The 13,248-nt window shown below is 48.0% G+C and overlaps 2 protein-coding genes across 2 annotated transcripts in view; one reads left to right on the forward strand and one right to left on the reverse strand.

Annotated features, from left to right (window-relative positions):
* Positions 1–11,994, reverse strand: part of LOC135827700 (uncharacterized) — a gene marked incomplete at its 5' end in the record, with an annotated part of 29,367 nt that extends 17,373 nt beyond the window's left edge. Inside the window, 3 exon segments of the mRNA XM_065340157.1 lie at positions 8,524–8,868; positions 10,167–10,248; positions 10,875–11,994. Coding sequence (XP_065196229.1) covers positions 8,524–8,839 — 316 coding nt within the window.
* LOC135827718 (uncharacterized) overlaps positions 1–13,248 on the forward strand; it is a 150,216-nt gene that overhangs the window by 66,339 nt on the left and 70,629 nt on the right. The gene's annotated exons all lie outside the window — the stretch shown is intronic.

The following is a 13,248-nucleotide window of genomic DNA, read 5'->3' on the forward strand; positions in this document are numbered from 1 at the left end:
TTTTCTATATTTACAAGTAGTTTCGAAGAAAGTGTCTGCTCTGAACGTCGGAGCTCGCGCTTCCTGCCGACCATGTGCTCCAGGCGCAGTCGTGAGTCAGTCAAGTGTCAAGTCAGTCAGCAGAAAGCCAAGCTCCGACGTTCGGAGCAGACACTCTCTTCATTACTAACCGCCGATGTCGACATCTTTCGTACAAGTAGTTTAATAGGTGCATCGGTTTGTTTGGTGTGTTGGAACAAGACCCGAAGGGCATCCATATTGGCACCGAATAGATTGAATAAGACGCAGCCGGAAATGAAAGACCAGAGCCCGGACAAGTTTTGGAGCAGCCATAATACCGTAAAAGCCCCTGTATACGCCCACTCGAAAATACGCCCACCCTCCATGTACACGCCCAGTCAGGGGAAATCAACACTTTTGTTTTAAAATAGCACCCATGCCCATGTATATGCCCAGGTATGCCCAGGTATGCCCAGGTATGCCCATGTATGCCCAGGTATGCCCAGGTATGCCCAGGTATGCCCAGGTATGCCCAGGTATGCCCAGGTATGCCCAGGTATTCCCAGGTATGCCCAGGTATTCCCAGGTATGCCCAGGTATGCCCAGGTATGCCCAGGTATTCCCAGGTATGCCCAGGTATGCCCAGGTATTCCCAGGTATGCCCAGGTATTCCCAGGTATGCCCAGGTATGCCCAGGTATGCCCAGGTATTCCCAGGTATGCCCAGGTATTCCCAGGTATGCCCAGGTATTCCCAGGTATGCCCAGGTATGCCCAGGTATGCCCAGGTATGCCCAGGTATTCCCAGGTATGCCCAGGTATGCCCAGGTATGCCCAGGTATTCCCAGGTATGCCCAGGTATTCCCAGGTATGCCCAGGTATGCCCAGGTATGCCCAGGTATTCCCAGGTATGCCCAGGTATGCCCAGGTATGCCCAGGTATGCCCAGGTATGCCCAGGTATTCCCAGGTATGCCCAGGTATGCCCAGGTATGCCCAGGTATGCCCAGGTATGCCCAGGTATGCCCAGGTATGCCCAGGTATGCCCAGGTATGCCCAGGTATGCCCAGGTATGCCCAGGTATGCCCAGGTATGCCCAGGTATGCCCAGGTATGCCCAGGTATGCCGGCAACACCAGTACATCATGGTACATGTGTTGCGAATTTGTATTACGACTATGATTTACGCATGTCGTTGTATTTGGTTCTTGTCTTGTGGAGACCAGTGTCTGATGTCATATATGGTCTAAGTGTACGTACAATTATGGTGTGATGTGTGACGTTTATGGTATGTGGTGCATGCAAGAGTACGCGTTGTCAGAGTGTGAGGATGTGCTTCCGTCTGTGTGAGAGTGACTGTCAAGTGAATGCTGTACATGCGCAGTGCTAGTTTGGTCTGGGAATGAGAGTCGTGTGTGTGATTCGTCCGTGGTCTGGTTGTCTTGGTCTTGGTCATGTGTTCTGTACGTATTGGTCCCTGATTGGTCGTCTCGATTTGTCGTCGGTTTATTACTGCTTGTTCTTTGTTGTTTTCTTTGAGTCTTTTCCCGGGAGTCTTTCCCGTCGTCGTTTTGTCCTCACAAAGTTTGTCTCTCTCCTCCTGCGCCCTCTCCATTTGTTGATAGAATATCAGTACTGAAGATATAACCAAGAGTTTGCGTTGTTGTGTGGCGGGGGCCAGGGGGAGAAGACTACTTCACATGTATGGGTACTGATACCCAATACTTACTGCTATCCCTATTCTAAGTATACGCCTGGTTCCAAAATAACGCCCGTGCCCTTGTATACGCCCAGGAAATCGAGGCTGCTATTCTATACGCCCGGGGCTTATACAGTGGCTTTTACGGTATCATTGTTTTATGGATTGCAGCTGCCTGGACATAAGGGTCCTGAGAAATTTGAAATTCTTTGTGATAGCCGTTGTTTGCAACTCCTAAGCTGATGTCTAGAAGGTATCTTTTGTATAGTCTACTAGTGAAAAGGGGATTGTATCTGACTAGAATCTGGGACGTGGAAAACAATGTGACTGCTATCTGAATAACTACTTGAAGTGTGTTACTTCAACGGTATCTGAGAACTGCACTCATATCTCTCTTATCCGTACCTCGAAGTTATGATCACCTCGATCTACCGGGCACCCTGTGGGCAAGTTGTAGTGGAAATATTACTACTCTTCTGCCCCTTTTTTGTTGAAATAGTGACGTTATATCCCAGATCGCTGGCCCTTACCCATCAAAATGTACCGTATCCCCCACTATAAACGTACACGTCTCCAATACTAGTATGTCTCCAATAGTAGTACATGTTGAGCGTGGATCGAAAATATAAAAGGTCGCGTCTCTATTATAAACCCAAAATAAGGCTACAGGTTATTGCACCCGGGCTCTGCACTCTTTATCTGGCATTGAAAAAGACGTATACCGTATTTCCACAAATAGTAGGCCGGTCTACTATTTTTCAACCTCGCCCTAACCCGGCCTTATAATCGAGGACGGTCTTGTATTCGAGGACGGTCTTTTATTCTTTCAACCCAGTTTGACCCTGGTCTTCTATTTCTCGCCACACAGTTTTACCTCCGTTCTTCCATTTTCTTCTACACAGTTTGAGCACGGTCTTCTTTTTTTCCCACAGTTTGAGCACGGTCTTCCATTTTTAACACAAGAACAAAGACTCATTTAGTAGGCCCGGTCTTCTAATCGGAGACGGTCTTTTATTTTTTCAATCGCCCCCTGCCCCGGCCTTGTATACGAGGAAGGCGTTGTATACGAGGACGGCCTTTTATTTGCGGAAATACGGTATATACGTCCTCAACGCCTGAGCGTCATTTTCATTGACGTATATATATAATATATATAGAACAATAGAAGTATTTCTTGCGTCGGCAAAAAGTGCTCAATATATATATATATATGCAGAGCTCACTGACTTGTCAGTTTGAGCACTCTGGCAAGGTACGTTCGGGTCTGATTGGAAATTTTTATTTCCATTGCTATCAGGTTTGGCCTCATTTCCTCTGTGCTGCGCTGACGAGTCCACAAAGGACGAAACAGTTCTGTCCGCAGATTGAGTATTTCGCTCCTGCTCTTGTAGCAGTTGAGCACTCTTGCGTGGGGTAGTGCCTTTGCTGTTTGCTTTATGCAGAGCTCACTGACTTGTCAGTTTGAGCACTCTGGCAAGGTACGTTCAGGTCTGATTGGAAATTTTTATTTCCATTGCTATCAGGTTCGGCCTCATTTCCTCTGTGCTGCGCTGACGAGTCCACAAAGGACGAAACAGTTCTGTCCGCAGATTGAGTATTTCGCTCCTGCTCTTGTAGCAGTTGAGCACTCTTGCGTGGGGTAGTGCCTTTGCTGTTTGCTTTATGCAGAGCTCACTGACTTGTCAGTTTGAGCACTCTGGCAAGGTACGTTCGGGCCTGATTGGAAATTTTTATTTCCATTGCTATCAGGTTCGGCCTCATTTCCTCTGTGCTGCGCTGATGAGTTCACAAAGAACGAAACAGCATGCTGTCCGCAGATTGAGTATATATACTTCAGTACGTCTTTAGCGCTAAATGGATTAAATAGTGTACATGCCAGAATCATGTGACGGGCATTGCTGGGGTACATGTACCTGGATCCACCTTACTTAGTTTTTCTAACCCATAAAATTATCTTTTTGCCTTTCTACACTGCTTGGCACCCTAGCTGGAGTGCTATGACATGCATCTACAGCTGTAAAGTATCATTTCATGAGTGGCATGACACCCATTGCAGGCAATCAATCTTGCCAGAATCAATAAAAGTGCAGTCTCCAGTCTGTATCACAGATCTGGCCACCTTTGAAAAAAAATGGTACATTTAAAATAGAAGAAAAAAAGAGTTTGTGCCCCTTTTGGCACGTGTGTGCGGACTGCGCCGGTTGCGCATGCTTGCATGATTATCGTACATGTTCTTGTTGTTGTGCGCATGCTTGCATACTTATGGTACGCATTCTGGTTGTTTTGGGTGCCTTCTTCTTGAGACTCTCTTTGGAGCAACAACGATACTCTGTTCTCTGAGTGTGGCGTCCGTGTGATATGAGATATCGAGAGTAATCGGAAGGGCTATCGTGCGAGGGAATAACACCCCCCCCCCCCCCCCCGACGACAATTGGCGCCCAGCTAGTGGCATCGTTCCCCACGACCCTGAGATCGTTTTCGTTTTCGCCGTGGCTTCAAATCTTGCCTTCTCCACGCGTCCTCGCCATGGCTCCGCTTTGCTCCATCTGCTCCACCCTGTCCTCGGAGCTCCTACTCAGGTGAGCCTGCTTTGTCTGCCCTGCGTAATGTGTTGTACCTTGTACGTAGTTCTCCTGGTACTAGTCTTCGATTTGGGATTTTCAAAATAATTGTTTCGCTTCATGGCATTGAAGTCCCGTGTTGTTCTCTTGTGTACAAGTACCTCGTTCGAGCCTCGCTCCTGTTAGTACATGATTGTGGCCCACGTTGTGTGTGCGGTGTTTTGAACCAGTGTACATTGTCGCCCTCCGGCCTCTGGCTGTTCGAGTGGTCGTGTGCACTGTGTTTTCACACCTTCTGACTTGAAAGTTCTGTTGTCCGTGCTGTCGTGCATGCTCATCGTGTTGCTTGGTAGTCAGCATGGCCATGGGTAGCTTTGCTCGTGTTTGCTTACTCGCCCTGTGTTGTGCACTGGTGCACGTCGTTGCTTTGTCGTCGGATTGCTCCGATCCTGTGTCAATCGATTGGTTTGGTAGATGTCCCCATCGATTTTCTCGATGTGGTGAGTCTGGTGACACTCGTACTCTGTTGTTTCCAGTTTCAGGTACATGTTCTTTCTTTTTCATTTTACTCGTATCCATGTTTTGTGTCGAGCGTTTTAGTGCTCCGCCTGGTTGTCCCGCTCATGTGGAATGGCCGTCGCCCAGTGGTGTAACATGCTTCTGAGATTCTCGTTGACGGTCCGGGTGGCAATCTTTCTGTGAGCGTGTTTTGTATTTGTGTTTTGGCACGTGGGTCTCTTCATTTCACCTAGGGGGGCGTCCAATCATGGTGAGCCACGGTCTGCCTGATTTGCTGGTGGGATCCAGCGCTTATTTGTATCGGTTCGCCTTGCGGGTGTTCGGTTTCTGTGTTTTGCTGGCTGGCCTTTGTGCGTCCCAGTAGGGTTCAGGAGGTGTTTTTTTGTGTTTCGTGAGCGGATGTGTTTCACGCGTGATATTCAGGTTCAATCCCTGTGGGGTTTTTTCAGGTTAGAGGCCTGTGGCTATTCAGGGTAGCGCCCTGTGGTTTTTCTATGTTAATTTTTGTTTGCGTATTGGTGACCGATTTGTTTGTGTGCTATCTGGTGTCCTCATTGATAGACTGCCCCTGTTTCCGTAGGCGTGTTCAACGTTGCTGTTCTGCCATTCCTTCTTGTGTTTTTTTGTCTGAATTTTGGCTCCTGGTATTGCTGAGATGTTTGCGTCAGTCCGTGTTTCTTTCTTTCTGTGTGTGTCTCTGTGAGTTTTCGTAGCCCCATCGGCTGCGTGATGGTTTTCCGGACAACTCCTGTGCTGTCAGATGACTGGTCACCCGGTTCAGCTGCCGCGGTCTTCGCAGTACCGTCGGTTTGCCTTGGCTTCGCACCAGGGCGAGGTGGTTGTTTTCCGGGGGCCCACGCCTGAAAGTATGGCGGTTCCCTCTATGGGTGGGCCCAAGAGTACATAAACCAGAGTGTGCAACTGTGCATATCAGATCTGAAACAGCGCAGTTCGTGCACTACGTCACCCTGGTGAGGTCAGCCAAGCCGCGACTTGCGTACAGCTCAAATTTTCGTGTTTCACAGACCGGAAATTAACCAAGTTTACATGATTTTAGTCGTCTTGTTTTAGGATTTCGGTGTTTTTGTGTGACTGCGTATGCTGCGTACATCCGCTGACAAGTAAATTCACCAGGCTATCCGTTTCAAAAAACCGAAATCAGGACAAACTCAGTGACCTGCACCACCGTGACTGGTTACGCAACCTTTCACCGTACCTGTGGCTTACCATGCCGTCAGAAATGACGTAGTGCACGAATTACGCTCCCACAGGAACCATCCCGAGTTGCACACTCTGGTTTATGTACTCTTGGTGGGCCTAGTCTGTTTTCTTTCCACCCCTTTGCTTTGGCTTCCCCCCCCCCCCCCTGTTGTCCGGAGTTACTAATGTATCCTACTGTTTTGGCCTTGCGTATCCGCATGTGTATGTTGTTCGCATTTGATTTCTTTTTCTCCTGTCTTTCTTCTCATTTTTTTCTCTCCCATCCTCAGGAGAGGATGCATTTTTTTTCATGTGGCCGTATGTTGTCCCTGCCCTTCTGGAGAGTTTGTGCCCCTTTTGGCACGTGTGTGCGGACTGCGCCGGTTGCGCATGCTTGCATGATTATCGTACATGTTCTTGTTGTTGTGCGCATGCTTGCATACTTATGATACGCATTCTGGTTGTTTTGGGTGCCTTCTTCTTGAGACTCTCTTTGGAGCAACAACGATAATCTGTTCTCTGAGTGTGGCGTCCGTGTGATATGAGATATCGAGAGTAATCGGAAGGGCTATCGCCGAGGATTAACCGTGTGACCCCCCGACGACACCGTACTCGCGCGATTAGAGCCCTCTCTTGAATAGTGCCCCCCCCCCCCCCCCGCCCGTCGCGCTTGTTACCAAACGCATGTCCAAGTTTGGTGTTCTTTTGCTAATGCTCTTGTCCGTGTCATTGCACTGGTGGTTTCAGGATCAAAATCGCAGTTCTTGTTGCCATTTCTGTCAAGTTGTGATAGTTTACAGTACACTTTAGGCTGTATGACGTAAATGTACCAGCTTTGAAAAAATAGTGCCCTCTCTTGAATAGTGCCCCATCTGTGATGGACATTGGAAAAATAGTGCCCCAGGTAGGCCTTGGCGGATAATGCCGGCAGAAAAATTGGCAGAATTCGGTACTTTTTCTGGTAAGTTTCATGCATGTTTGGTATGTGGATAAAGAAATGGAGCAGAATTCGAGGAATTGCCCGCCGTAAGGTTTGTATGGTTCTGCCAATTTCGGTGCAAAAAAAGCAGAATCTGCCACCTTTTCGAGCATTATCCGCCAAGGCCTAGCCCCAGGGGCACTAATCGCGCGAGTACGGTATTTTTTATTTACTGGCTCAGTATCCGAGTATAGACCTTATTCGATAACGTGATTTTTGGACTCGCCTCCAGGGATTTGTCGTAAGCTGGGGCACGCGTGCATGAAACGAGTGGCAAGAAAGGCTCAGTTCGTACAAGGGAGTAGTAAAATGCCGGTATTTATCTACTCCTATGTTCCCACGCCGAGTCCACTGTGCACTGAGTGCAGGTCTCTTGCCACTCCCTGGTTCCCGGGACCCCGGTTCACGTGATTGTGACGTTTATCGAATAAGGTCTATAGAAGTTATGGGCAGTGCCCAGTCCCAGACTGCCCGGACATGAGAGATAGGAGTGTACTTGCAGTGTGTGACTGGTATCTAAGAAGGTGTGACTGTGTGACTGATGTTAGAGCCCGTGACTGGAATTAGTGCGCTTTAACCCTTTGGTGCGGGTAGGTCGATTTCCACCTATGCCGACAGTACATACGAAAAAAGATCGCAGAGCCGGTTTTGTACACCTCAGATGCCTGATTTTGTTTACAGAGACCCATTAGCTACCATAGTAACGCACATATAGGCGCACACGCCTGTATTCGAATATAAGCGCACTCTCATTTATAAGCGCATGCTCTTATACTAAGTTATAGGCGAAGCACCACCACAATTCTCACTTTGAAACAATCATGGATAAAAGTCTGCAAACAGCATACGGGAACCATGAAACTGACATGACAAGACCTACTTCGTAGTCAAACACAAAGACTCGGGCAAACGAACCCTGATCGCGCATGCGCGTTTATGTGAAAACATTTTAAATAATTATTAATTTTCATTTTTGAAAATTGGATTTGTAGCAAAATTTCACTTATAAGCGCATTTGCTTATATGTGCGTTATTATGGTAGGCCTTTTAAAAGGTAAACTCTGACACAAATAATTATATGGAGGGGAGTCAGCCTTGCTTACCAGGCTTCTCATACGGCTCATTCAGCCTCTCACACTCGGACGACTCACACAGCCTTGGCTCACTCAGCCTCACAATACGGCTCGCTCAGCCTCCGAAGCAGGGCCTTGCCCAGCTGCCATACGTACATATTCACACAGCTCTAAGCTGTCACTCACTCGGAGCATGGCAAAGCAATTGACAAACCCTCCTATTCCCCAAACTGGTTGCTCCTTGAGTGAGGGTGGCATGCAGATGCTTGTGCGAAATTCAAGTTTTTCAGATCGATGCGATGGCCGCAATTTCTGTAGGAAGTGTGAGCTCCATTCAGGAGCACTGCCTAACTCTGGCAATACTCAGTGGTGCACAGAAAAAAATTGACCGGACAGCCCTCGGATGTGGGGCAGGTGGACGATGATCTTCAATGAACCCGTTTGGCTTGACCAAATAGGGAGTTTGTTTAAATAGATCTTACAAATGTATGGCTTACCGTATGTGCTGGTGCCCACATGTTGGGATGATGCATCCTTCAACCTCTTGTAAATATCCTCTTGGCCTACCACAATATGTTCCTTGAGGATTTCCACAAAAATCTGAAATGACTGTCCACTGCCAGCTGCCAGCATGGAGATGAGATGCTCCAGTTGAATTTGAGGATTCGTTATAGACCGTAGAGTGACACTCTGGCTCCTGGAGATCAGTTGCTTGGACATGCAGTCACTTCTCAGTATGTCACAGTCGTTATACATCCTGTCCCTGACGTCACGCAGGACCAGCTCCACTTGTGGATCAGCCCACACTGACATGATTGCCGTGGGGATGATCAGGTATTGGTCTGTGATGCACCCACAGAACCATGCGCACACATGCAAAATAGAACACAAGCATAAGTAATGCTGTCAGCGAGTGTGTATGGCATTCCTGGGGAAGTGCAAGAAAATGGACGTGTTCCAACAGTAATGCTCGGAAAACTTATCATTCAACTAAAAAATATCAAGGTAGTAAGGGATCGTCCGTAATTATCGAAAAATTAAAAAATCCGTCCTCGTGCAAAATTGTCTCTGACCCCCCCTTTTTCCCCATTAATTTTTTATTTTTACCGATGCCCAGCTCGAAAATAAGAACTCTTGACCCCATGTTCACTGATTGCACCTACATGTACATGTACATGTACATGTATGTCAAGTACTAGTAGCTAAGTAAAGTGAGTAGGAGGTATACCGAAGGCCATGCACGTCCTACAACCACAAAAAGTCATGTACCGGTATATCATACTGGTGTTTGCGATCCTACACTACTACGTCTACAGTGCACTACGAGTCAGTGCAACGAGTGTATGAGTCACTGACGAAGAAAAAAGTACGAAAAATCAAAAAATTAAATTCCGCCAGCGCTCTTGACCACCCACCCCCTTTCTGCCTGAGGACGGATTTTTTAATTTTTCGAAAAATACGGACGACCCCTAACGGCAGGTGGATACACATGGTCGTATGTAGGATACGGTTAAAGTTAAACACAAGAACTAGCAGTGTATTCCCATCGCTGCCAATGCCTCCAAATGTGAAATTCTGTATAAAAAAATAATATAAATATTTTAAAAAAACCGAGCGCTGCCAAATGACCAGGCGTTCCGCTGCCGCATTCAGTTCTGTGGATGCAGAACTACGGCTGATTAATATACAGAGAAAGAGGGCCAGTGTGGTTTCGTCATGCCGACTCGGACAAACAGGGCCTCTTTCTCTTCCTCGTTTGAAACGCTCTGCACTTTGTGCAATTTGCCAAAACTATACAGTAACACGGAGCACCGAACAATGGGGGCAACTGCTTCAGGCCAGCTAGCGATGGTCCTGTTCAAGATTCCAGCATCTTTGTTCTTGTTCTGTGCTTGTTCATTCACTGAGCACAAGTACAATATACATGAACACTGTGCATGCACTGTTACATAAAACACACACACACACACACACACACACACACACACACACACTGGCGCGCCCACTGTATCTTTGCTTCCAGGCTGGCCTGTTCATTTCGGTGGCATTTTAGCCTGTATTTCGGCCCATTCTTCGGCGCCAATGTTTAAAAAAAATCTAGAGGTCAAGTACATGCATATAGATCACAGCACTGGCTTACCCTTGTTGGTTGATAGTTATAATGCACACAATGTTCTTGTCACCACCAGGACTTTGCATGACATAGTGCCCGTGTCATGTTGCTGCAGTTGTATGGAATGTGAACAGAAGAAGAACATGGCACTGTGATAGAGGGGATGGATGCTTGGCTTACATTCCTTTTCAACAAAACAAATTTATGGTTCGCTTGAGACTCAGTTAGGCTGAGTTTTCAGCATCCATAGGAACGCCACCACCCTGCAAAGATCAAAGGCGCAAATGCAGCTCCTAAAGCGGTGGGATGTGACTAGATCAGCCAACCAGCAAAGTGGTCAAAGACCAAAAATCCCATTCGTTGCATCCATGTTTCCCTCATGACAGGCCACGAGTTCCCAATTAACTGTGGGTCGCAGTACGGTTGGAAAAATCCTTCCGCTTCCAAGCAGGACTTGAACATGGTACCCTCTGTTTCTCAATCATGGTCTCAGACCATCCCACTATGCCTGCCTGTACCATTTCAAAGATATCGGTTATTTTACTCAATACTCCACAAACACAGCGTTCATTACGGTACGGGCGTTGGCAGCCACATTGGCAAGAGCCATGCAATATAACCCATTGCCAGCCATGCACCCCCTCCCCCCCCCCCCACCCCTCCCTTAGCAACAGTTCCCTAGCAATGGAAAAACTTAGCCTAGCGGGTGTATGCATTATTAATATGACAACTTACCCGCAGTGCAGTTCACAACAATATGAAGGTCGGATTTCCCCAGGATGCTTCCTCTTGCCTTGGCCAGTGCAGTGCGGCTACTCTGTTTCGATCCGTTTTGATGCTTTGACAATAACGTTATTGGACTGATTTCAAGCCTGTCTGAACCTTCAGCAGACTGCAGCGTGAACGGGGCCTGCTTCTGTGGCTAGTCGAGTCCGTGAATGGCAGCAATGAGATCTGGCGAATCGGTCAGCGAAAGGAGATGCAGGGATAGACTGTTCAGGGATACTGGGTACGAGCACCCTGTCCAGCCCGTCAGTCACTACTATCCGCCAGCAAAGCCAATGCCAGTGCCCGTTGTATGTGCCTCTTTATTGCTCGGTAGTTGCAAAAGCGAGAGAAGGATATGTAGCAGGTCTACTTGGAGCTACAATACTACCGTGAGTACAATACTTGACGAGGCTGAGAGCTGCTGCCCGGTGGTAACAGGTGAATGCTCGTTTGTAGCAGGTGAATACCCGAATCAGGTGAATGTAAAACTGATGCGGAAATCAGCTTTACGACTGTGCGAGGCAATGTAGGTTCGGCTTCTGTCCTCGCTGAAGGCAGGCGATAATCCCGGATCGAGCGTGCCGGACTAGCTTCAGCGGTACGTGGGATCCAGCACACGAGAACCTAGAACAATGTAGCCCTTGCAGCGCGGGTAGATCAATGGAGGAGTACCAGCCACCGTCAAGTGCAGTGGCAACACGGGTAAGGTTAGTAGTAGTCCGCCTCGCGTCTATCCTCCACAACGTGACCCAGAAGTGAACTGAAATCTTTCTTCACCGACCGCACAGTATTATAGAGTCTCTCTACCACCTGCTCGAGTGCACGCCAGGTTGCACTCCGCGGCTTTTGCTCGAAGAGCGAGCGAAGGCTCCTGTATCCGTCTCGGGCCAATCTCTGGAATCGGGTCCCTCTGCGGTGACTCGTAGTTTAGCTTCGACGACTTTGCTCGCGATCAATGCAGCCTGCTGGGCCCGGCACAGTCATAACCATGATAACCCTGGTATTGGTCACCAACCGGAGCCCTTGTGAATAGTTCTCTACGTCCCCAGAGCCAAAGCGGCAAAGGTAACGAGAGAAAGGCGAAATATTTATCGGAGCTTGCTGCCAATTAGTGCCAGTGCTACATGTAGATTTTACTTTCTACAAAATCTAGGCCATGTCCATGTGCGGGTATGTAGATCTACTGTATGTGTGTGTGTGTGTGTGTGTGTGTGTGTGTGTGTGGTGTGTGTGTGTGTGTGTGTGTGTGTGTGTGTGTGTGTGTGTGTGTGTGTGTGTTTGTGTGTTAGTGTAGAGACCTTCTGTGTGACATAGCAGGTCCGTTGGGTATGATATCCCACATGCCGCCCAGTGACTTCAGCATAGTGCCGTAACCGCTGCTCATCTATCTTCGGCTTGTTTACACGAGTCCATCCGGGAGAACCGTGCAGACAGACTACATATGCATGACAATGATGTACGAGTGGATATCTACAATACATTTCCAATGCCAAAACACTGATCATATTATTGACATAAATATTGTACTTTGTACTCGTATCGCGTGCCTGGTTTTCACCAGTGCATGGTAGATCTACATGACATGTACTCTGCATTTGGTGACGAAAACAGGGTGCATGTCAACCGGCCAGGCACGTGTCGCACGTTTTCTGCAGAACTGCACCCGAGGCTCGACCGCGGCTGCTACAAACACACACCGTTGTCTGTCGACTCGCGGTCTCGCGCGCTAGATGAGAGGACAGACTCAGGATATAGGAGGCGGTCGCATCCCCGAAAATCTACAGTGTGGACAGTTTGTCACGATCACGACCTGACGAAGTGTGTTGACTGTTTGGATGTGTCTGTCACACAAGGAGGAGGGAAGTTATCTTACCGTCACAGCGTGTCCAACAGCTGTTGACTGTTGTCCGAATCTACGAAGTATGCGTGCATAGATAGACTCTGGTGGAGAGCCAAGGATTATTCCAGAAAGACATCAGAATAGGACGGCCGAGACAGTTACCTATGCCCACCCTACACTTGGTGGGGTAACCTGTATAGACCGCACGCTTCTTAGATAGAAGCAGACACTAGATGCACTGGTAATTTGAAGTGAATTTGCTTTACCAACCAGCCTCGCCGCAACTGAGTAGATCTACTGGGAACCCAGAGCCAACAGACATACCAACAATCCCAGGAAGCTCCCAAAACCTATAATGTACATGCGATGATGCGCTCATGAGTCCACAAAGGACGAAACAGTTCTGTCCGCAGATTGAGCACATGTTACATTGTATAATCATCTCTGTGTGTGGTGTCTGTGTACCTTCTTGCCAAATCATTTGGAAGGTGGACTAGTTTT

Source organism: Sycon ciliatum, chromosome 1 (assembly GCF_964019385.1).
Source record: "Sycon ciliatum chromosome 1, ocSycCili1.1, whole genome shotgun sequence".
NCBI lineage: Eukaryota > Metazoa > Porifera > Calcarea > Leucosolenida > Sycettidae > Sycon > Sycon ciliatum.